Source organism: Hydra vulgaris, chromosome 01, assembly GCF_038396675.1.
Source record: "Hydra vulgaris chromosome 01, alternate assembly HydraT2T_AEP".
Classification (NCBI taxonomy): domain Eukaryota; kingdom Metazoa; phylum Cnidaria; class Hydrozoa; order Anthoathecata; family Hydridae; genus Hydra; species Hydra vulgaris.
This window is the reverse complement of record NC_088920.1, coordinates 10,080,934-10,104,000: the sequence shown is the minus strand read 5'-3', so window position 1 is coordinate 10,104,000 and position 23,067 is coordinate 10,080,934. Positions and strand designations below refer to the sequence as shown.

Below are 23,067 nucleotides of genomic sequence, written 5' to 3'. Positions count from 1 at the left end.
TTAAAATAAAATTAACATGGGTGGATCAAAGAGAAAACAATTATCAAACAGAATATACAATAATAAAAGAGCAAAATTTCGTGCAAACAGATAAACAAAGATTTCTTCTTCAGAAACGAAAACTTTATCTTTTGTTGAGTCTGCTACACACTGCTTCTTTAAAAAAATTAAATATTGCTGATAGAGATTTTCAAGGTTTTACAAGTACAGATTTTAAGTTTGTTATGAACTTCAGTTTGTTGAAAAACGTTATATTCCCAGTCGGCACAACTCGTTTAAAAGTTACGCGTGGTTTCTGTTGCGTGTTTAAAACTCCCGAAAACACTAAGAATAACAAGTGTCAAGAATAGGGTTTTGATTCCGTGAAATTAACTACTATATTTTACCAAAAACCCAGTTTGAATATTAAGTTTTTAGTGATGGTTTTTCAGTAACAAAAATGGAGTATTAAATTAACAGAAGTTATCGCAACGATGTGAAACCATTACTAAAAGCACGCGATTTTTTAAATTTATTGCATTTTTATTATTCGGAAGGTTTTAGAGTGTGTAACAAGAACATTCAGAAAAACATTTGTCGAGAAAATTTATATGTTAAATGAATTCAGTTTTTGTTATTATCATGTATATATATATATATATATATATATATATATATATATATATATATATATATATATATATATATATATATATATACAAATATATATATATATATATACACATATAAATATATATATATACACACACACACATACACACACACACACATATGTATATATATATATATATATATATATATATATATATATATATATATATATATATATATATATATATATACACACACACACACAAACACACACATATTTTATATATGTATGTATAATACATATATAAAATATGTATGTGTTTATTTATGTATTCATATGTTTATATGTGTGAATGTATAAGTCTATATATTATGTAAGTATGTATAAATATATATATATACATATATATATATATATATATATATATATATATATATATATATGTATATATATATATATATATATATATATATATATATATATATATATATATATATATATATATATATATATATATATATATAAATATATGGAGTATTAAATTATCAGAAGTTTTCGCAAGGAATGTGAAACCATTACTTAAAGCACGCGATTTTTTATCTTTACTGTATTTTTATTATTCCGAAGGTGTTACCCAGACGGCACAACTCGTTTAAAAGTTACGCGTGGTTTCTGTTGCGTGTTTAAAACTCCCGAAAACACTGAGAATAACACGTGTCAAGAATAGGGTTTTGATTCCGTGATATTAACTACTATATTTTACCAAAAAACCAGTTTGGATATTAAGTTTTTAGTGATGGTTTTTCAGTTACAAAAATGGAGTATTAAATTATCAGAAGTTTTCGCAACGAATGTGAAACCATTACTAAAAGCACGCGATTATTTAAATTTATTGCATTTTTATTATTCGGAAGGTTTTAGAGTGTGTAACAAGAACATTCAGGAAAACATTTGTCGAGAAAATTTATATGTTAAATAAATTCAGTTTTTGTTAAGCATTAGCATGTATATATATATATATATATATATATATATATATATATATATATATATATATATATATATATATATATATATACATATATATATATATATATATATATATATATACATATATATATATATATATATATATATATATATATATATATATATATATATATATTATATATATATATATATATATATATGTATATATGTATATATATATATATTTAAATATATATATATACATATAAATATATATATATATATACATATAAATATAAATATGTATATATATGCACACACACATATATATATATATATATATTTATATCCACATATATATATATATATATACACATATATATACACACGTGTATCTATATACATACACACTTGTGTATCTATATATTTTATACAATGTATATTTTATATATGTATGTATAATACATATATAAAATATGTATGTGTTCATTTATGTATTCATATGTATATATGTGTGTATGTATAAGTCTATATATTATGTATGTATGTATAAATATATATATATATATATATATATATATATATATAAATATATATATATATATATATATAAATATATACATACATACACACTATTATTGTTATTATTATTACTATTGTTATTATTGTTATATGTTTGAAAAATATTAGTGTTGTTCCTATATAAATGTGTGTGTACTAAATGCTATAGGATATCCTAATAATAATAATTATTTAACAAAAATGAAAAGAACAAGTTCAGCATAGTAGAAAGAATATATGAAAAAATATCGATCAGCCTTAGCTGGAAATTTATTTCCTGAATGTTTAAATTTGTCCTACCTATGCTTCATCGAATAAACTTTCTCTACCAATATTGACAGCAAAATCTAGTAATACTTTGTTGCAAAATACTGTCCGTAAGTAACTTTACTTATCTGTAAATCAATTGTTTATATACGAAAATTATTATGTAAATGTTAAATTAATTTTTAATTGTTTGAGAAGATACAAAAATGAGTCAGCAGTAGGGTGTAGTGAAAAATTTTTTTTTCCAAAATATAAAATTTAAATATTATTTTCAGATGTCCATAGACATTTTAAGATATAGTATAAAAATTTTTTTTCCATAACTTCAAAATAAATTACCAAAATGGGGTAAAGGGGGGAGTTATTAACAATAAACAGTCATAACTATTAAACACAACATATTTTTGTTAAAATTCCAAAACTGTCATTAAATTTTTATCTATTTCAAAATAATAATTGAAAAAAAACTTAAAAAAATTAGTATTAGTGATTTTTTAAAGAAAGAGGGGCGGTGGTTGGGGGTGGGGGGTGGTATTGAGTTTTGAGACCAAAGCTAGATAACAATTTTTTTTTTGTTTACTACCCTTATTTGCCACATTTATAGCGGGAATAAAATATCAAAAATTTTGGCTTAACCTTTTCAAAAAATACAAAAACTATACGAAGATTAGACCTGCAAAATGAGCCTTTTATGGATTATGGACCCTGTTTAGTATAAATTAAAATGTAAATTCGTGAAGATTAGATAAGTTTAGAAATATATATACTCACTTTCAAAATATAAAAATTATATAATCATCTGTTTTAGGTTTTTTTTTGTATTGTTTTTAGGTAAAAGTTTACGGTGATGGCAACCTACTCGGATAAAACCATCTCTTGAATCATGTCCATAGACAGCAGCACAAGCTCTTGTTGTTTGTTTAACAGCCCGCTCAACACTTTGTGTGTGGCATGGTATGGAGTCAACAACCATGGGATTTACCTTAAAATCAACTATTGTCTCAGTAGTAAAGCTACATGTTTGAATTGGCTCAAATACATTATGAGTCCAAGAACATAACTCAGTGAGATTCTTAGCATCTATGTTTAAATAAGAAGAATGAATCCTTTCTCGGACAGATGTTTCTCCTTTGTCCAAACCTTTTCTGATCTGTAGAATACGATCCACTGCAAAAACCCGTTCTTCCACTTCAGAACTGCAAAGCAAAGTGGCTAGAACAGCTTCACTGTGAGAAAACCAGGCTCCTGATATGACATATTTTTCAACAATATCCCTGGTAACCTGGTTTTGCATTTTTACTAATCGTAAGGTTTCTAAAACATGTCTTGGACCCTCAATAAAAGACCACCTTACCTTTATATCAAACCACATTGGATAGTAAACACCAACAACATATTCAACTAAACGACTTAAAGTAATAAAGTTTTCCCCAGACAGTCCATGAAGTGATACCCAAATTTGCATCAGTCTATTTGCAGTGGTCAACCATCTGCTGTGATTAACAGGACCACACTCCATCTTTATAAGATCTATAGGCATGTTACCTGAACGTATAGCCAAAATCATTTTATACCCATAGAGCTGATCAGTTGAAAGATCATCGATCACATCTTGATTTAATTCAATTGGTCTTTTACCAATGGTTATTGTTGGAAATGCCTGAGCTAATGGAAGTAATGTAGCACAATTCAAAAGCTTACCCACGACTCCGCTAAACCCATTACTAGAAGTTGTTTTACCATCTAGTTTCTGAATAAGATGCCTAAGCGGAAGCTCATTAGTATGCAGCATACATATAATCCATGTTGACTTTTTATTTAAAAGATCCTCAATTGTTTTTATAACCCCGCCTAATCTTCCAGTGTTAATAGCTGTAGAGTCTGCTCCAATATACTGTAAGTTTATATCAAATTTTCTACACCAATCTGCTATAGGTTTGGCTATCATTAACGCAGATTTTTCGCCTACTCCAGGCTTAAGAGGAGAGAAATGGAACACATATTTTCCACCTGGTTCACTAGTGACAGTGTAGAAGTCCATTTTTATTGTTTTAGAATAATATTTTGATGTTGTTTTATCTTGATTATTAAAAAGAGTTAAATTGTTTCTACCGTCAAAAAATAATGCTTTAATTTCTTCTGACTGATACAACTGTAAATCTTCTGTCTGGAGCTTTTTCATTACTTTTTTTTTTTCCCTATGAATTTTGTGATGGTCAATAATCAGTTTATTATCTTTTTCATTAACAATCCCAATATCTATAAGAACTGCAGAAGAAATAGCAGCAGCTTCTCTGTTACTTGTTCCGTATCTTAAAACTGTTTGAGCAAGAAGAGGAAAGTGATTTGTATTGATGACAGATTGCTTTGATCCGTCGTCAATTTTGGTGTCCATTAACTGGCTAGAAGATTCATTTGCATTCTCAATCACATCTACCTCTATTTCTTCATTAAAAAACTTATTATTACTTAACTCTACTTTCTGCTCCTCTAATTTTTTAAACATTAAAGGTTTTTCTTTCCTTTTGCATTGCTTAGCCAGCCGAGTATGTTCTTTTTTATCTCTACAATGTATTTGGTACACACTTTTCATTCCAACTTTCAATCTCTGAGCTCTGATAAACTTCAGCTCTATTTCAGGAATTTTCAAACTTAATGGACAATTACAAATTGGAAGAAAAGCACAATGAGAACATTTTGGGTCAGAACAAGTTGGATCTTCCTTGCATTTAATACTATGTTTGCAACGAAGAATATCAAATAGCGTGTCCATTTCATTATATAACTTATCCTTTCGAGTATTTGTCAATCTTCCCCAAACAGTTTGAGTAACTCTTTTCCACTCTTTTTCAATTCTCTGAACGATATAGTGATTAGGTTGATACTGTACAACAACCTAAATAAAAAATATATATATTTAAAATAGCTATAACAATGAAAGAGTAGAAAACAAATATAATATATAATAATTTTCTTAAAATATTAGACTTTGCTAACTTTACAAGATGATTTTTTGGCAGCTTCGTGAATAATTTCTTTTGACACATACTGAAGATTGGTGTCTAAGGACTCCATTTCTAACAACAGTAATTGTAAAACATTTCTGAGGGTTGGTAATTCAGAGGGTAACAAATCAGCACCAAGACCAATGAATTCTTTAACTTTTATGATGCCTGGGCAAGAATTACTACGTGTCCTTTTTATTTTATTCATAACGTGTATTAATCTATAAAAATCATATCTTTATATATATATATATATATATATATATATATATATATATATATATATATATTATATATATATATATATATATATATATATATATACATACATACATATATATATATATATATATATATATATATACATATATATATATATATACATATATATATACATATATATATACATATATATATATATATATATATATATATATATATATATATATATATATATATATATATATATATATATATATATATATATATATATATATATATATATATATATATATATATATATATATATATATATATATATATATATATATATAATATATACATAAACTTTAAATTTTTTGTGATTCTTTAAATCATAAAAATTAACAAAAATACATAAACATATTACAAAAGTTAATTAGTTATCCTAAAACTGATTTATTTATTGAACTTAATTATTTATGTCCCTAAACTTATTTATAATTCTAGTTAAAATCTTTAACCTTTGCACATCAGAATCTAGAAAACATTAACAATTATAAAGGTAAACAACGCATAACGTATAAAAAGTAACTTTACAGACCATTAAAATTAGAGTTAAAGATTTTTGTTTTTTTATGAAAATATTTAATATTGTTTTTTATAGTAAAATATTTTACAAAAATAAAATGAATTGTTATGATAATATAAAAATTAGTTTAGTAGTTAAAAAATAAGTGCTATTAAATTAATTTATGTAAATCTGTATTTTGTTTTTTATTCAATGTCTCCGTTTATTTTTCTTCCGACCAAAAATAGTAACTTTATTTAATTTAATCATTATAAAATATTTAAAACTTCATTTTGGTAATTTATTTTGAAGATATGGGAAAAAAAAATTTATAGTATATCTTAAAATGTCTATGAACATCTGAAAGTAGTATTTAAATTTTCATTTTCGAAAAAAAAGTTTTTTCACTACACCCTAGTCAGCAGTATAAAAAATATGGCATGAGCCGAAGCCAGCAAGAAAATTTCTTGCATAGTCTATCTGATTGCAGAAATGATATTTTTTTTTGCTGATAAAGGTAAGGGTCTATTATCAAGCAGGCTATGGCTAGTGATATGCATTAGCACATATTGAACTTTTTTTGTTTTGTTTGTGCGTATGTGTATATATATATATATATATATATATATATATATATATATATATATATATATATATATATATATATATATATAACATTTTTAAACCAGAATATGTGGGTTTTAATAAGCAACAAAACATAAATTGAAAAGATTCTACTATAAGTCTTCTACTTACTTATAATCTACTAAAATAATCTTACTAATTCTACTAAAAGTCAACTACTAAGTTTTTCACATGTTCAACGAAAAAGAGAATGAGAAAAAATATTAATGGTGGTACAACTGTTAATGAAAATACTTGTATTGAAACTCTAGTTATTTATCTTTAACTTCAAAAAATTTAAAATGACACTAATATTTCTGGTAAATTTTGTTTTTGCAAATTTTATCTTTTAGGAGTTTTACCGTTATCACATAATCTAGATGAAGGCAATATATTTATAGAAGACTTCAGAAACTTAATGAAGATAATAATGTTAATGTTGATTAAGGTAGGTGAACAGGGGGCATGTGTGCATTTGGTTTTTTTTAAATATTATATATAACTTATATTTATATTTATTACCTATATTTGAGTATTTATTAGTCTAATTTATCTTAAAACAGGATATTTGCACTTTAACAAGCAACAAAACCTAAATGAGATGGTTTCGAATCAACCATTAAAGATTTCTTTATTTATAAGCAAAAATCAATTAAGAGAGGATTTACATCCTTGTACAAATGCTAATGAAAATACTTGTGAATACTCGGGCTTCTGGGTGTTTCCAAAGTAATAACTTATTTGCATTTAATTTAAAAGTTTATAACATTTAAAAAGTACAATAGTATATTTGATGAATTATGTTTCTTAATGGGTTTCATAAATTCTTAAAGGGCCTCTCTTATTTAGGTTGAAGGCTCTAAAAAACAATTTGAAAAGAAGAATGAAGGGTCGATTCCGTTTAAATGTACAGACACAAATAAGCGTGATTAATAAAAAAAAAGGAATTTTACTCTTCCATCGAATCATCGCTCTGGTTTTTTCAAATAGCATTTTTTATAGTGCATTTATTTAGGTACAATACAAAACAATAGACTAAGATAATCATTTATTTTGTTATTTATTATAAAACTTGTTTTTTTTTAAAATTAGATTAAGGCGAATCATCAAAAACCATTTCCAATACAGATCGACCAAAAAATCAGACAAACGAAACCTCTCCCATGGATGATGCCATGTTTTAGCGTAAAATGATTGTCTCACCATTACATAAAAAGAAATTTGGGCTACTGCAATAGTTTTTAGATAAAGATTTGAATTAAGTTAAATTTGAACAGGTTACCTCAAGTGAGGAATTAGTAAAGTTCGAGACCCGACTTTTAAGAAAAATTAAAAAGAATATTCGATGCTACTGGAATTGTTTGTAAAAATGCGAAAGCGTATTGTTATACGATTTTAGATTTTACAACGACGGAAGAGGCGATCAATCGAAATTAAATATTATGTACGGTAACCATGTGCCAAGCGTCTTTTATTAGCTTATTTTTAATGATTTGGTTTTTTATTTCTTTGTTTATTTTTTCTTCGTAGTATTATTGTAAAATAATTTACCTTAAAAAACAAAAATAAAACAACAAAATTGTTGTAAATATAATATAGTATATATAAAAAAAGGTTTACATGTTTAAAGCTATAAACGTGTCTAACAAAACCTACGTATTTTTGGTTTATCATTAAACCGTGCTGAACAGCTGTTAGTTCAGGCATAAGTTTTCCAAACTTATGCCTGAACTAACTTAAGGCATTAAATAAAGTTTCCGTTTGGAATCTTTATTTAATGCCATAAGGCCGTTTTAAACTATAGAAAACACGAATTTAAAACCTCATAAAACACGAGTTTAAAACCTTAAAAACACGTATTTAAAACATAAAAAAACTCGTGTTTGAAACCTTAAAAAACACGTGTAAAACTCCAGTTAAACTTCCCGTGAAATCCACGTGTTTTTGGTTTACGCCTGGATCGTAACAAACACGTGTTTATACGGGTTTTAATTCCGAGATTAAAACCAGATGTGCCGTCTGGGTATAGTGTGTAATAAGTAAATTCAGGAAAATATTTGTCGAGAAAATTTATATGTTAGATAAATAAGTTTTTGTTAAGTATTAGTATATATATATATATATATATATATATATATATATATATATATATATATATATATATATATATATATATATATATATATATATATATATATGTATATATATATATATATATACACATATAAATATATATATATATATACACATACACAAACACACAAACATATATATAAATATACACAAACACATCTATAATATATATATATATATATATATATATATATATATATATATATATATATAATATATATATATATATATAATATATATATATATATATATATATATATATATATATATATATATATAAAATATATATATATATATATATATATATATATATATATATATAAAATCTTTTAAAGTCATATTCTTCTTATACGATATTTATATTTGTTAAATTTGATTCAAACGGCTGCGTATAAACTTTTTGTTTTAAATATATTTTGATTATATTGTGTAAATATATAATTACATCTAAATATATTTAAAACAAAAAGTTTATACGCAGCCGTTTTAATCAAATATATATATATATATATGTATATATATATATATATAATATATATATATATATATATATATATATATATATATATATATGTATATATATGCATATATATATATATATATATATATATATATATATATATATATATATATATATATATATATATATATATTATAGATGTGTTTGTGTATATTTATAAATATGTGTGTGTTTGTGTATGTGTATATATACATATATATATATATATATATATATATATATATATATATATATATATATGTATATATATATATATATACATATATATATATATATATATATATATATTTATGTATATATATATATATATACATATATATATATATATATATATATATATATATATATATATACATATATATACACATGCACTTGTGTATCTATATAATATATACAATGTATATATTATATACATATGTATAATGCATACATATATAAAATGTGTATGTGTTTATGTATGTATTTATATGTATATATGTGTGTATATATGTCTATATATTATGTATGTATAAGTACATACATACATTCATACATACATACATACATACATACATACATACATACATACATACATACATACATACATACATACATACATATATACATACATGCACTTATAAATAAATGTATATTTGTATATATTATGCATACATAATATATTCACACATGTGTGTGTATTTTGGCGTATGTGTGTATTTGTATCTGTATATGTGTGTGTATTTCTGCGTATGAATATATATATATATATATATATATATATACACATTTTTTGTTAATAGTATTATTGTTATTACTATTAGTATTGTTATTATTGTTTTATGTTTGATAAATACTAGTGTTGTTCCTATATAAATGTGTGTGTACTAAATGCTATAGGATATCCTTCTATTAATAATAATTATTTAACAAAAATGAACAGAACATATTCAGCATTGTAGATGAAAGAATATATGAAAAAATACCGATCAGCCTTAGCTAGAAATTTATCTCCTGATTGTTTAAATTTGTCTTCATCAGGTTCTTTTTCTGATTCATCTGAAGAAATATTGGATGATAGTGGTAATAATGTTACTAATGGTTCCCACAATTTTCACGAAATGATTACTTCAAGTAGTCATTCTCATTCTAATTCGGCAGAAGGATTGGATTCTTTAAAAAGTTTTAACTCAGAAGATGAAGGTACTTGTTTAATTAAGCAAACTGTGCCCTCCTCATTATTTTCATTGTTTAATAAAATTTATGTATAATTTTTTTTCAGGTTTTGCTTTAGAATGTCTAATATAAATAGATATTGCAAACTTATAAGAGAAAAAAAACCAAATCGTGACATTAATTTCATATGTGAGTTAACTTATTTGTATTTTCTACTTTTGTAGCCATGGCTCCAAACATTTGGGTTAGCAGATTTTCCTCAAATAATGCTATAATATGTCTATATAAAAATTTTACTGTTCAATCTACTTAAGTGATTTAATATTTTTATTCAATGCATAAATTGCATCTATAGTAAAGTGCATCTATAGTAAAATATGTCATATGATATGACAGAACACAAGTTAGGTAATGAATCAGCGCAAGTTTATTGTAGTAAATAAGACATTCTTCAAAGTAAAAAATTTGAGTAAGCGAGGCTGCACCAATATACTACCTATGCTTCATTGAATGAACTTTCTCTACCAATATTGACAGCAAAATCTTGTAATACTTTGTTGCAAAGTACTGTCCGTAAGTAACTTTACTTATCTGTAAATCATTTGTTTGTATTTAAAAATTATTATGTTAATGTTAAATTAGTTTTTAATTGTTTTAGAAGATACAAAAATGAGTCAGCAGTATAAAAAATATGGCATGAGCTGAAGCCAGCAAGATAATTTCTTGCATAGTCTATCTGATTGCAGTAATTATATTTTTTTGCTGATAAAGGTAAGGGTCTATTATCAAGCAGACTATGGCTAGTGATATGCATTAGCACATGTTAAACATTTTTGTTTGTGTGTATGTATATATATATATATATATATATATATATATATATATATATATATATATATATATATATATATATATATATATATATATATAATTTTTCATCGAAAAAGACAATGAGAAAAAAAATTAATGCTTGTACAACTGTTAATGAAAATACTTGTATTGGAACTCTATTTAATTATTTTTAATTTCAAAAAATTTAAAATGACACTGATATTTCTGGTGAATTTTGTTTTTGCAAATTTTATCTTTTAGGAGTTTTACAGTTATCACATAATCGAGATAAAGACAATATATTTATAAAAAACTTGAGAAACTTGATGAAGATGATAATTTTAATGTTGATAAAGGCAGGTTTAGACTATTAAGAAACTGGAGGCATGTGTGCATTTGGTTTTTTTAAGTCTTATGTATAACTTATATTTATATTTATTACCTATATTTGAGTGTATATTAGTCTAATTTATCTTAAAACAGGATATTTGCACTTTAACAAGCAACAAAACATAAATGAGATGGTTTCGAATCAACCTTTAAAGATTTCTATATTTATAAGCAAAAATCAATCAAGAGAGGATTTACATCCTGGTACAAATGCTAATGAAAATACTTGCAAATACTCGGGCTTCTGGGTCTTTCCAAAGTAATAACTTATTTGCATTTAATGTAAAAGTTTATGATATGTAAAAAGTACAATAGTATATTTGATGAATTATGTTTCTTAATGGGTTTCATAAAGGGCGTCTCTAATTTAGGTTGAAGAAGGTGGCTCTAAAAAACACAATTTGAAAAGAAGAATGAAGGGTCGATTCCGTTTAAATGCACAGACACAAACAAGCGTGATTGATAAGTAAAAAAGCAATTTTACTTTTCCATCGAATCATCACTCCGGTTTTTTCAAACAGCATTTTTTATAGTGCATTTATTTAGGTACAATACAAAACAATAGACTAAGATAATCATTTATTTTGTTATTTATTATAAAACTTGTTTTTTCTTAAATAGATTAAGGCGAATCATCAAAAACAACTACCAACACAGGTCGACCAAAATATCAGACAAACGAAACTTTTTAATGGATGATGCCATGTTTTAGCGTAAAATGGCTGTGTCACACCATTACATAAAAACAAATTTGGGCTGCTGCAATAGTTCTTAGATAAAGATTTAAATGAAGTTAAATTTGAACAGGTTAAACCTCAATTGAGGAATTAGTAAAGTTCGAGATACTGCAATAGTTCTTAGATAAAGATTTGAATGAAGTTAAATTTGAACAGGCTGAACCTCAAATGAGGAATTAGTAAAGTTCGAGACCCGACTTTTAAGAAAAATTAAAAAGAACATTTGATGCTACTGGAATTGTTTGTAAAGATGCGAAAGCGTATTGTTATACGATTTTAGATTTTATAATGAAGGAAGAGATGATCAATCGAATTTTAATTCTTTGTTTTTTTATTTCTATATTTATTTTTTGTTTGTAGCATAATTGTAAAATAATTTACCTTACTTAAAAAACAAAAATAAAACAACAAAGTTGTCGTAAATATAATGTAGTATATATGAAAAAAAGTTTACATGTTTAAAGCAATAAACGTGTCTAACAAAACCTACGTAATTTGGTTTAAGACTGAACCGTGCTGAACAGCTGTTTGTTCAGACATAAGTCCGTTTGAAAACTTTATTTAATGCCATAAGAACGTTTTAAACGATAGAAAACACGAATTTAAAACCTCATAAAACACGAGTTTAAAACCTTAAAAACACGTATTTAAAACATAAAAAAACTCGTGTTTGAAACCTTAGAAAACACGTGTAAAACTCCAGTTAAACTTCCCTTGAAATCCACGTGTTTTTGGTTTACGCCTGGATCGTAACAAACACGTGTTTATACGGGTTTTAATTCCGAGATTAAAACCAGATGTGCCGTCTGGGTTGCTACTGAAATCCCCAAGTTCGTGTCAAGATAATGTTTATGTAATGCTAATTTCCTCAAAAAAGTATGGTTTAAGTATTGGTTTTAAAATATGTTGTAACAGTTGCAGGCCTTGTTAAAAAGTAGCTCGCATTTTGCCTGCGAAAAAAAGGCGATTTGCCCACGCGTTCGGCAGTTTTGCGTTACGCAAAAACTTTTATCTTTTAAATTATCTTTTGATATCGTTTATGTGACGTGATTCAGAAGATTAAAGTAAAAGCTGTTTGTTTAATATTTTTTTATTGTAGTTAAAAACTAGTTAAAGAATGTAAAGTATTTTAAGTTTAATCTTAAGGAATTAAATATATAAATTCTTTTTGAATATAAAAATTATTTTTCGTCATAATAGTTTAAAAAAAACACGGTTTATTTTTTATTTTTTTTTCTTTAATATTTTGCCGTTTAAAAATTTACAATAACCAATTATATTTTACAATTTTTATATTAGTAACGACAGGACTTCTAGAAGATCATGTGGATCTTGTCATGAAGCCCTTTACAATATATGGTTAATTTTTGATAAAAATACAATGTCTTAAGTGAAATAATAATATTAATACAACTTTATGCAAAAACATGTAAAAACCAAGATAAAATTTTAAAAAGCCAAGATTAAAAAATAAATAAAATATACAAAATAGAATAACAACGAACAAACAAACAAACAAAACAAAAAAACAATTAAAAATAAATCAAAATATTTTCAATTGAAAATATAATTCTTTTAAGTTTTTGTTTGGATGAAGCAAAAGTCAGTTGGACAGAAAAATCAAAATTTGGTAAGACTATTTTGTTCCAGAGATAAGGACCTCGATAAGAAACAAAAAACTGGTCTTTGCTTTTATGGCAAAAGAGGGCATTAAGATTGTTATTAATTCGAAGATTATATTTGTTTTTAGGTTTCATACAATAAAGATTTTGTAATACGTTTGGCAACAAATTTTCTCTACATTTAAACATGAAACATAAAATGTTAAAGACATTTTTTTGATATATATTTAAAATATTCATTTCTTTAAAAAGTTGTTTCGTATGAAAAAACCGATTTTTAAAATTTATTGCGCGAGCTGCGTGTTTCTGATGAAGGTAAAGAGATTTTAGTTTTGTTCTATGAGTGCTTCCCCATATAATATTCGCGTAGTTTATATGACAATGTATAAATGAATAATATAATTGTGTTAACTGGTGTTTACATAATACATTTCTTGCTTTATAGAGAATTCCGATGCATTTAGCGATTTTATTGGAGGTATTATCAATATGATTTCTCCAAGATAGATTCTAATCAATATATACTCCAAGAAACTTAGTAACTTTTTCTCTTTTTATTATTATATTATCAATTAAAAGGTCTGGCATGATATGAGGCAGTTTCTGTTTTTATGAAGGTGGATAAAAAAGTGTCCATTTAGTTTTTTCTATATTTAGAGACAATCTATTTTGTTTAAACCAAACAGATACTTTTATTAATTCATTTGTCATATTAGTAAAAAGCATAATAATATCTTTATGAGACAAAAACAAGTCAGTGTCATCTGCAAAATTTATTGTTATTAAGTTTGATGATTTATGAAGGTCATTTATGTATATTAAAAAAATAAGTGGACCAAGTATGGATCCTTGTGGAACACCACATGTTATATTCATTAATAGATGAGATATAGAATCTTTATTGTAAACAAACTGTTTACGGTTAGTAAGATAACTTTCAAACCATAATAGGGTTTTATCTTTATTACCATATGATATTAGTTTTTTTAACAGAATTTGATGATTGACAGTATCAAATGCCTTAGACAAATCAATAAACACTCCTAGTGTAAAACAAGAGTCTTTAAAAGAGTCAGTTATATTGCGCGTTAGTTGAAGAATGGCATGCTCGGTTGAATTATGTTTTTTGAAACCAAATTGGTTTTCGTATAGAATTTTATTTTCAACAAGATATGAGTAGATTCGGTTGTACATTATTCTTTCTGAAATTTTTGAAAAAACTGGAAGAGCTGAAATAGCGCGATAATTTGTTATATTTGTACGATCCCCCGTCTTAAAGATTGGAGTTACTTTTGCTATTTTTAGTTTATCTGGTAAAGACCCTTGTGCAATGGATGCTCTGAAGATTTTATAAAGAATATCTTTTATAACATCGTAGGAATCAATCACAATATTTGTGTTAATATCATCATACCCAGTAGCTTTATTACGTTTTAATGACTTAAAAGCAACCTCAAATTCATTAAAAGTTAACTCAGTAAAATTTAGATTAGAGCTTATTGATGTTTCGAACTCATCAACAGATTTATCTTTAATGAATGAAATACTATCGCTTAATTTTGTACCGATAGTGGTGAAAAGCTTATTAAATTCAAATGCAATATCATTTGAGTCATTTATTAATTTGTTATCAATTTGTATAAAATTTAGGAGTAAATTTTTATTTGGTTTAAGTTTTCCAGACACCTCCTTCATGATTTGCCAGACGCGTTTTGAGTTGTGCATATATTTATTAAGCAAGTTTGAATATTAGTTTTTTTTTGCATTTTTGCGAAGCATTTCAAATAAGTTTGTATAAGTTTTATAATTTTGTTTATGTTTTTTAGATTTTGATTTTAGGTTTTGTAAAATAAGTTTGTATAAGTTTTATAATTTTGTTTATGTTTTTCAGATTTTGATGTAAATATTTTATTAATAAGATACAGTATTGTGAATATTAATTGCATCAAAATTAAAAACAATAAAAATTCAGGAAATTTTAAGTTTTCTTGCTCTAATAAAATAAAAACTCATGCACTAATATTTTATGTGCTCTCCTCGTGATGCTATGACTTTCTGCACACAATTTGGCATGGAATCCACTAAATTTTTACAAATGTTTTGGATTTCTATGTCTTCAATCCAAATCTGAAGGATATTGGTGGTAAGCTTAGTTTTAGTTGTGCAGTCATGCTTTCGCAGTCTTTTTTTTTACCAGCTAATTGCCCAGATATTCTCAATAGGATTAAGATCAGGGGAGTTGCCAGGCCATTTAAGGGTTTTAATATTATTTTTTACCATGAATTTCTTGACTTTTTTGGAAGTATGGCATGTGGCTAAATCCTGCTGTAATATTCCGTTTCCATTTGGAAACACTTTTAACATCTCTGGAATTAAATGTGTTTGCAGAACCTCAATGTAAGTGTCAGAGTTCATCATTCCAGTAACTGGGTAGAGTCTTCCTGGTCCAAAAGCAAAGAAACAACCCCAAAACATCTTCTTTCTGGATGCTTGGCATATTGTTCAATGTGTCCGGGTCGTATAGGCTCACCATCAGAACGACGAACAAACTGTGACCGTTGGCCTTGCACTTCAAAATATGATTCATCCGAAAATAAAACCTGCAATCAATAAAAAAACAAGTTAGCTATTATTAAGTCTCTTCAATTTAATACCTTCAAATTAAAAATAGTATGATATACAAATATAATAAATAAAATAGCTGTAAATTTAATAAATACATTTTGCCTTACCCTTTTCCATTGTTCTTTAGTCCACTTTTTAGACGCTTCTTCTTCATGACATCTGTAAGTAATGGGTTTTTTTTCAGCATTTTTCATGTGCTGGTCAAAATTTAGTTGACCAGCATATGAAAAATGCTGCCGATGAATTAATCCTTGCTGGTGAAACATCAAGAGACATTATGTGTAGCTTTAATGGTTCATGGCAAACGCGTGGTTTAACTTCAAATAGCGGAGTTGTTTCTGCAATTTCAGTTGAAATTGGTAAATGTATATACTTTCATATAGAAACAAAAACATGTAAATTATGTTCAATATGGAAGGTAAAAAATACACGCATCCAGTTGAATATAAAAAGTTCCAGTCATCGCATTACCAAAAGTGTAAAATTTGTCATACTGGATCATCATCGGCTATGGAATCAAGTGGTGTTTTAAAACTTTTTCATCGTTCTGAAAAGAAAATTAATTTAAGGTATACCACATATCTTGGTGACAGAGATAGTAGTTCTTATACCATTGTTGTTGCTGCTAAACCTTATTGACATAATGTAGAAATTGAAAAAAGCAGAGTGCATTGGTCATATTCAAAAACGAGTTGGCACGTGTTTAAGAAACTTAAAAAAAAGCAGCAAAGTAATTTTAAGTGATGGTAAAAAATTACTGTACGTAAACTGGTTTTTGTCATTTCTCTTAAATGTTAGAACATGTTGTAACATATTAATATTTAAATTAAAATTTTAATATTTAAAGTACATTAAGTAACATTTTAATCTTTAATTAAGTACTGAGAAACATCTAATAAACTAAATGTTTATTAGATGTTTCTCAGTACTTAATTAAAGCTTAAAATGTTACTTAATGTACTTTAAATATTAAAATTTTAATTTAAATATTAATATGTTACAACATATTCTAACATTTTAAGAGAAATGATAAAAACCAGTTTGCGTACAGTAATTTAAAAAAAAAGAATTCAAAGCAAGTTTGCTTTTGTTTAACGTCTCATTTCGCGACTAATCAAATTACGTTGCAAAAAATAAAAAAATTTTATTTGGAACGATTGTCGCTGGATTTATTTTTTCTCCTCATCTTTTTTATAAAGAAATTAAAAAAAAAATTGTGACTAAAGTCGGAAAAAAAACACAATACTGATTCCTGAGACACGTTAAACCAAATGTTTAAAAAAAAAAAAAAAATTAAGTTTGAGAGAGATAGTCAAACCGTCTTTAAAACCCCCTCCCCCTTTGTTCGTGTTGGTACGCTTTTAGGAAATCCCCTCCCCCCCCCCTCCCCTGCGTACGTACTTTTTGGATCGGCCCCTCATTTGTTTCCATTATTGGGATTTTTTAACAGTTTTTCTAAGGTGCTTGATGCAAATAAATTACATTGAAACCAACACTTAAAAGCACTCTTAAATTTATAATGAAATGCCATGTACATAGATATTTAAATACATAAAATAGTTGGAAAAATCTGTCTAATTGTTCATCGTTTAAGGTTTTGGCTACTGCTCCAACCAAACATAAGTTAAATATAAAAGTAGCGCTCCACAAAAATGTGTATTAGCTTATCAATATAATGAAAATGGTAGTTAAATTTATTTTGATTGTAATGATTGGTTATTAATCAAGTTTTATAATCATTTTTGTTGGTTTGTTATGTTTGATTTTTGTCTAATGATATTGTTCTGTAAAATTTTCAATTTTTGTCATTTATTCTATAGATTTTATTGTAAAATTGAAATGTTTTTTAAAATGTATTTGTTATTTAAGGAAATATTTTAAAAATGATTTTTATTAAATATGTATGTGTGTGTGTGTGTGTGTGTTATATATCTATATATCTATCTATATATATATATATATATATATATATCTATCTATCTATCTATCTATCTATATATATATATATATATATATATATATATATATATATATATATATATATATATATATATATATATATATATATATATATATATATATATATATATATATATATATATATATATATATATACATATTTTGTAGAAACGTCAGAATGGATCAACTTTTTACATATCTCCGAAAAGATAGAAGCATTCAAAGCCAAGAGTTCAAATTAAAATTTAGTGAAAGTGTTGGAGGAGATTGGAAAACTCTTGGGCGTTGGTTAAATATTAAAGACGAATATTTAAATATTATTGATCAAGATAATACTAAAACTAATGAAAAAGCTTACTCAATGTTAACTAAATGGATGCAAATGGATAACAATCCGACACCTCAAAAGTTAAAAACAGCTTTAAGGAACATGAACAGAATGGACTTAATTAATAATATTGATGAATTCACAAGTAATTATTTTTTAATAAGATTAAGTATAATAGAAAATTTTACATTCTATTAAAAAACAATATTTATTAGATTTTTGTTTCTTTATGCATCCTTCATTTATTTCTATATTACTTGCAAATAAACAAAATTTGAAAATTAAAATCAAATTTGGTTTTTAGATTTTTTTTTATTCAAGGATCTTATTTGAAAACTTTATTTTATTTAATGTTTTTTTAAGCAGACCACTCTAAAATAATTATATGGTAACTAATTTGGATGCAAAAGTTTATGATATCATTTTTGTATTAAGTTTCAAGGATGCTGTAAAAGTTTGCAAAAAATTTTTTGGTTTTCTATTTTTTTCAACTAAAAAAAAACAGTTCTATTTATAAAGCATCAAATAATTTAACTAAAAAGAAAAAAACGAAGGAATATTGTGAAAAGTCAAATTAATTTTTTTAAATAATATTATTAAATTTTTTATCTCGTATCTAAACAAACAAAGTTTAGCTTAAACCAATATAACTGTCAATATCTTTTAATAAACTTTTAAAATCATTAATTAATAAATAATTCCACAAGAAATAAAAAAGTATTGCAACAAATGAGGAGCCCATCTGCAAAACGCTCCGAGTCACAAAAAATAAATTTTTGAGTTAAATCCATTTCTATATTCTATATACTGAAGTCTATCATCTATTTAAATATTAGTTCTGTTAATATGCTATTAGTCCTAAAAACAGGTAAGGGAAATATCAAAACGTTTTCAAAACATGTTGAGTCAAACCGGGTTAAAGCTTCAAAGCATGCTAAGTCAGAAGCCAATCAGATGAGCGATAAGTTATATTTTTTTAACAACCAACAAAAAGTATATACTTAATATTAGCGCACTTTTTCTTGGCGCATCAAATTAATTAAAATTTATCACCTAATACACAATGGCTGAAATTAGAGAAAGTTTTATAGCTGTTGGAAAAAAAAAAAAAAAAACATCTTACATCTAGGGAAAGAAAACAAAAAGAAAGGTAGTATTTATTATTTATTTCTAAACTATAAGTAATCAATCTTTTAATCAATGCAAGCCATATATTTTTTTATATCTACTCTTTGGGACTTTGATTTGTTTTTAAACAGTATCCACGGGAGTGGGAGTAATATACATGTAGTGTATACTACTCCCACTCCCGTCTATACGGGAGTAGAGGACTTTGATTAGTTTTTGTAAACTTTTCCCATCCATATAAGCTTATTAAGACTGACCCCCTCGGAGGAAAAATAACACCTCCACCGTTATTTTTCCTCCGCCTCCATTGAAAAACTACAACATTTAGCATAGTGTTTTGTTTGTTCCCATTATTTTATACAGTTACTTTTTTCAATAATTCATGCAAATCAAAGCTTTTCCTTTCAAATCATTTTAATGCTTTTTTAAATCAAAAAAAATCTATGAATTCAATGAAGCTTATATTTTTATATACATATATATATATATAATATATATATATATATATATATATATATATATATATATATATATATATATATATATATATTATTTAGAGTTATATATTAGTATAGATACTTTTTAAAAGCTATAGTAATTAAACTTTATAAATTTGAACCTTTTAATTACAATAAAAACTTTTTAAAGTAGATTTTTAAATGTCAAAAACTTAGTTATACTTTGTGCATTCAGTAAATGTTGAAGAAATGCTTGTTTTTTTTGCAATGCTATTCTCGATGTTAAGTTTACACAGTTTCTTTGCACCTGCCAAATTTCATTAATTTATTTCATGCAGCACATATTCTATTTTGTGCAGCACTTTTGGTACTTAAATTTTTATTTTCCGCTTTTATTTTGAGAGATGGGGAGGGGGAGGGGCGGATGAAGAGGAACTTCAATCTGCTTTTAAAATATAATAATTGGTTCAGATTTAACTAAAAAGAAAAATGAGTAAAAACAAAAAAATAAAAATTTTTGTGTTAATCAAACATTCTCCTCAATAATCCTCTTATGGCAATCAAAGTAGTGGTAAAATCATTTTAATAAATGATATTACCACTACTTTTTGTTGAATCATTCTAAATTCCAAATCATTTATTTGAATCATACTTAATATGATTCAAATAAATTACCATTCAATGAATGGTAATTTATTTGAATCATATTAAGCATGATTCAAATAAATGATTTAGCTAGTTTCACTTTTTATAAGTTTTTATGCTAAGTATTGAGACAGTTCAATTATAAAACTCTAATATTTTTAATTACAGTTCAACTGTAGATAAAGCTCTTAGAATTAATAAAGAAGTATAATTAACTTTATTATTAGCACATAGTTTTTTTAACAGAATAAAAGTTAATATTACTACAGAAATATGACAGAAGGCACTGTTAAAATGATCAAAAAAAGTTACAATGCTTATCTATTATTCAGTTATGACTTTGGTTTCATTTATTTAAACTTGAAAAGTTTATTTGATTCATTTTTTCATGATTGTATTTAAAAAAAAAAATTTTCATTATATATTTTCATTTCTTTTATAATTTGCTATTAATTAATAATTTTTCAATTAAAACATTTAATTTGCAATTTTAAATAGTTCTTTAACCAATTTTTGTTTAACTTTTTTTTAATATGCAGTTAATAAGATTAAAATTGGTTTTATATTATAAATTCAATAATACATGTTTTTTGCTCAGCCCAATTATATTACATTTTTAAAAAGCTTTATATCTTATAATAATATAATATACTGCTTTTTTATGTATTTAGAATATATCATATATTGGTAATATATACTAATATTTGTCTAAAAATATATAGACATATATAATGTATTATAGTATATTAAATTTAATGCACTATTTAGAGTATATTATATTTATAATATATTATATATTTAATATATACTTAAATATATACTATATTATAGTATATATTAAATATATACTTTAATATAATATATACTTTATACATACTATATCAATAATAAGTATGAATGATATGATTCCGATACAGCAATGACAGTCTTGCACAATAGCAGAGTAGAAAAACTTAAAAAAAGCACAGAAAGGCTATTACTATTTCTTACTGGACTAGAAAAAATGATGATTCTGAAGCTGTTGATTATTATATAAAAAAGTTCCAGCTAGTTGTTGACATAGTATCCTGTGAGTTGATGTTTTCCTAATGTGAATATTTAAATGTAATTAAAATAATAAACTTTAATATAAAAACATCATTTACCAAAATTCAAAATACATCACATAATGCTTAGTTTAGTTATAGATGGTTTCCCCTCTGACCTGAAAAAAAGTTTTAAAAACAAAAAATACTTTATAATATTATTTTAATTAGTTTACATCTTGGCTTTTAGTTAATGATTAAGATATTAAATTCCATTAATGAAACTATATATTAATCATTGTTAACAATAGACACGACGTGAATGTTGCCAATTATTTTTTGATAATTGGACAAGCATTTTATTATCTTACTGCATGATTTTACTATTTTTTGACTATATATATATATATATATATTTATATATATATGTATATATATATATATATATATATATATATATATATATATATATATATATATATATATATATATATATATATATATAAATTTACGGCGAGTAGTGGAACTTGCAAAAAAATTTCACAGCGAGTCGTGGAACTTGCAAAAAATATGTACAGCGAGTAGTGGAACTTGCAAAAAAAAATTACAGCGAGTAGTAGAACTTGCAAAAATATAAAGTGGGTAGTGGAACTTGTAATTTTTTCATGTTGTGTCTATTGTTAACAATGAATAATAAATAGTTTCATTAAAGGAATTTAATATCTTA

At 24.9% G+C, this 23,067-nt stretch overlaps 1 protein-coding gene and 1 long non-coding RNA gene across 3 annotated transcripts in view; both read left to right on the top strand.

The window, feature by feature from the left end:
* Positions 1–6,777: 6,777 nt before the first annotated feature.
* LOC136074774 (uncharacterized) lies at positions 6,778–8,843 on the top strand. 2 transcript variants are annotated; one of them, XR_010635418.1, is made up of 3 exons: positions 6,778–7,235; positions 7,351–7,802; positions 7,880–8,843. It is a non-coding gene; the product is annotated as an uncharacterized LOC136074774 (long non-coding RNA). The 2 variants fall into 2 exon arrangements; XR_010635419.1 differs by having other exon boundaries at positions 6,778–7,516; positions 7,637–7,802.
* A 9,386-nt stretch (positions 8,844–18,229) lies between these two features.
* Positions 18,230–23,067, top strand: part of LOC136075095 (NACHT, LRR and PYD domains-containing protein 9-like) — a 32,229-nt gene continuing 27,391 nt past the window's right edge. Inside the window, exons 1-2 of the mRNA XM_065787353.1 lie at positions 18,230–18,481; positions 18,925–19,229. Of these exons, the coding sequence (XP_065643425.1) occupies positions 18,935–19,229 (295 nt within the window). The 5' untranslated portion in view covers positions 18,230–18,481; positions 18,925–18,934. The remainder of the gene's footprint in view (positions 18,482–18,924; positions 19,230–23,067) is intronic.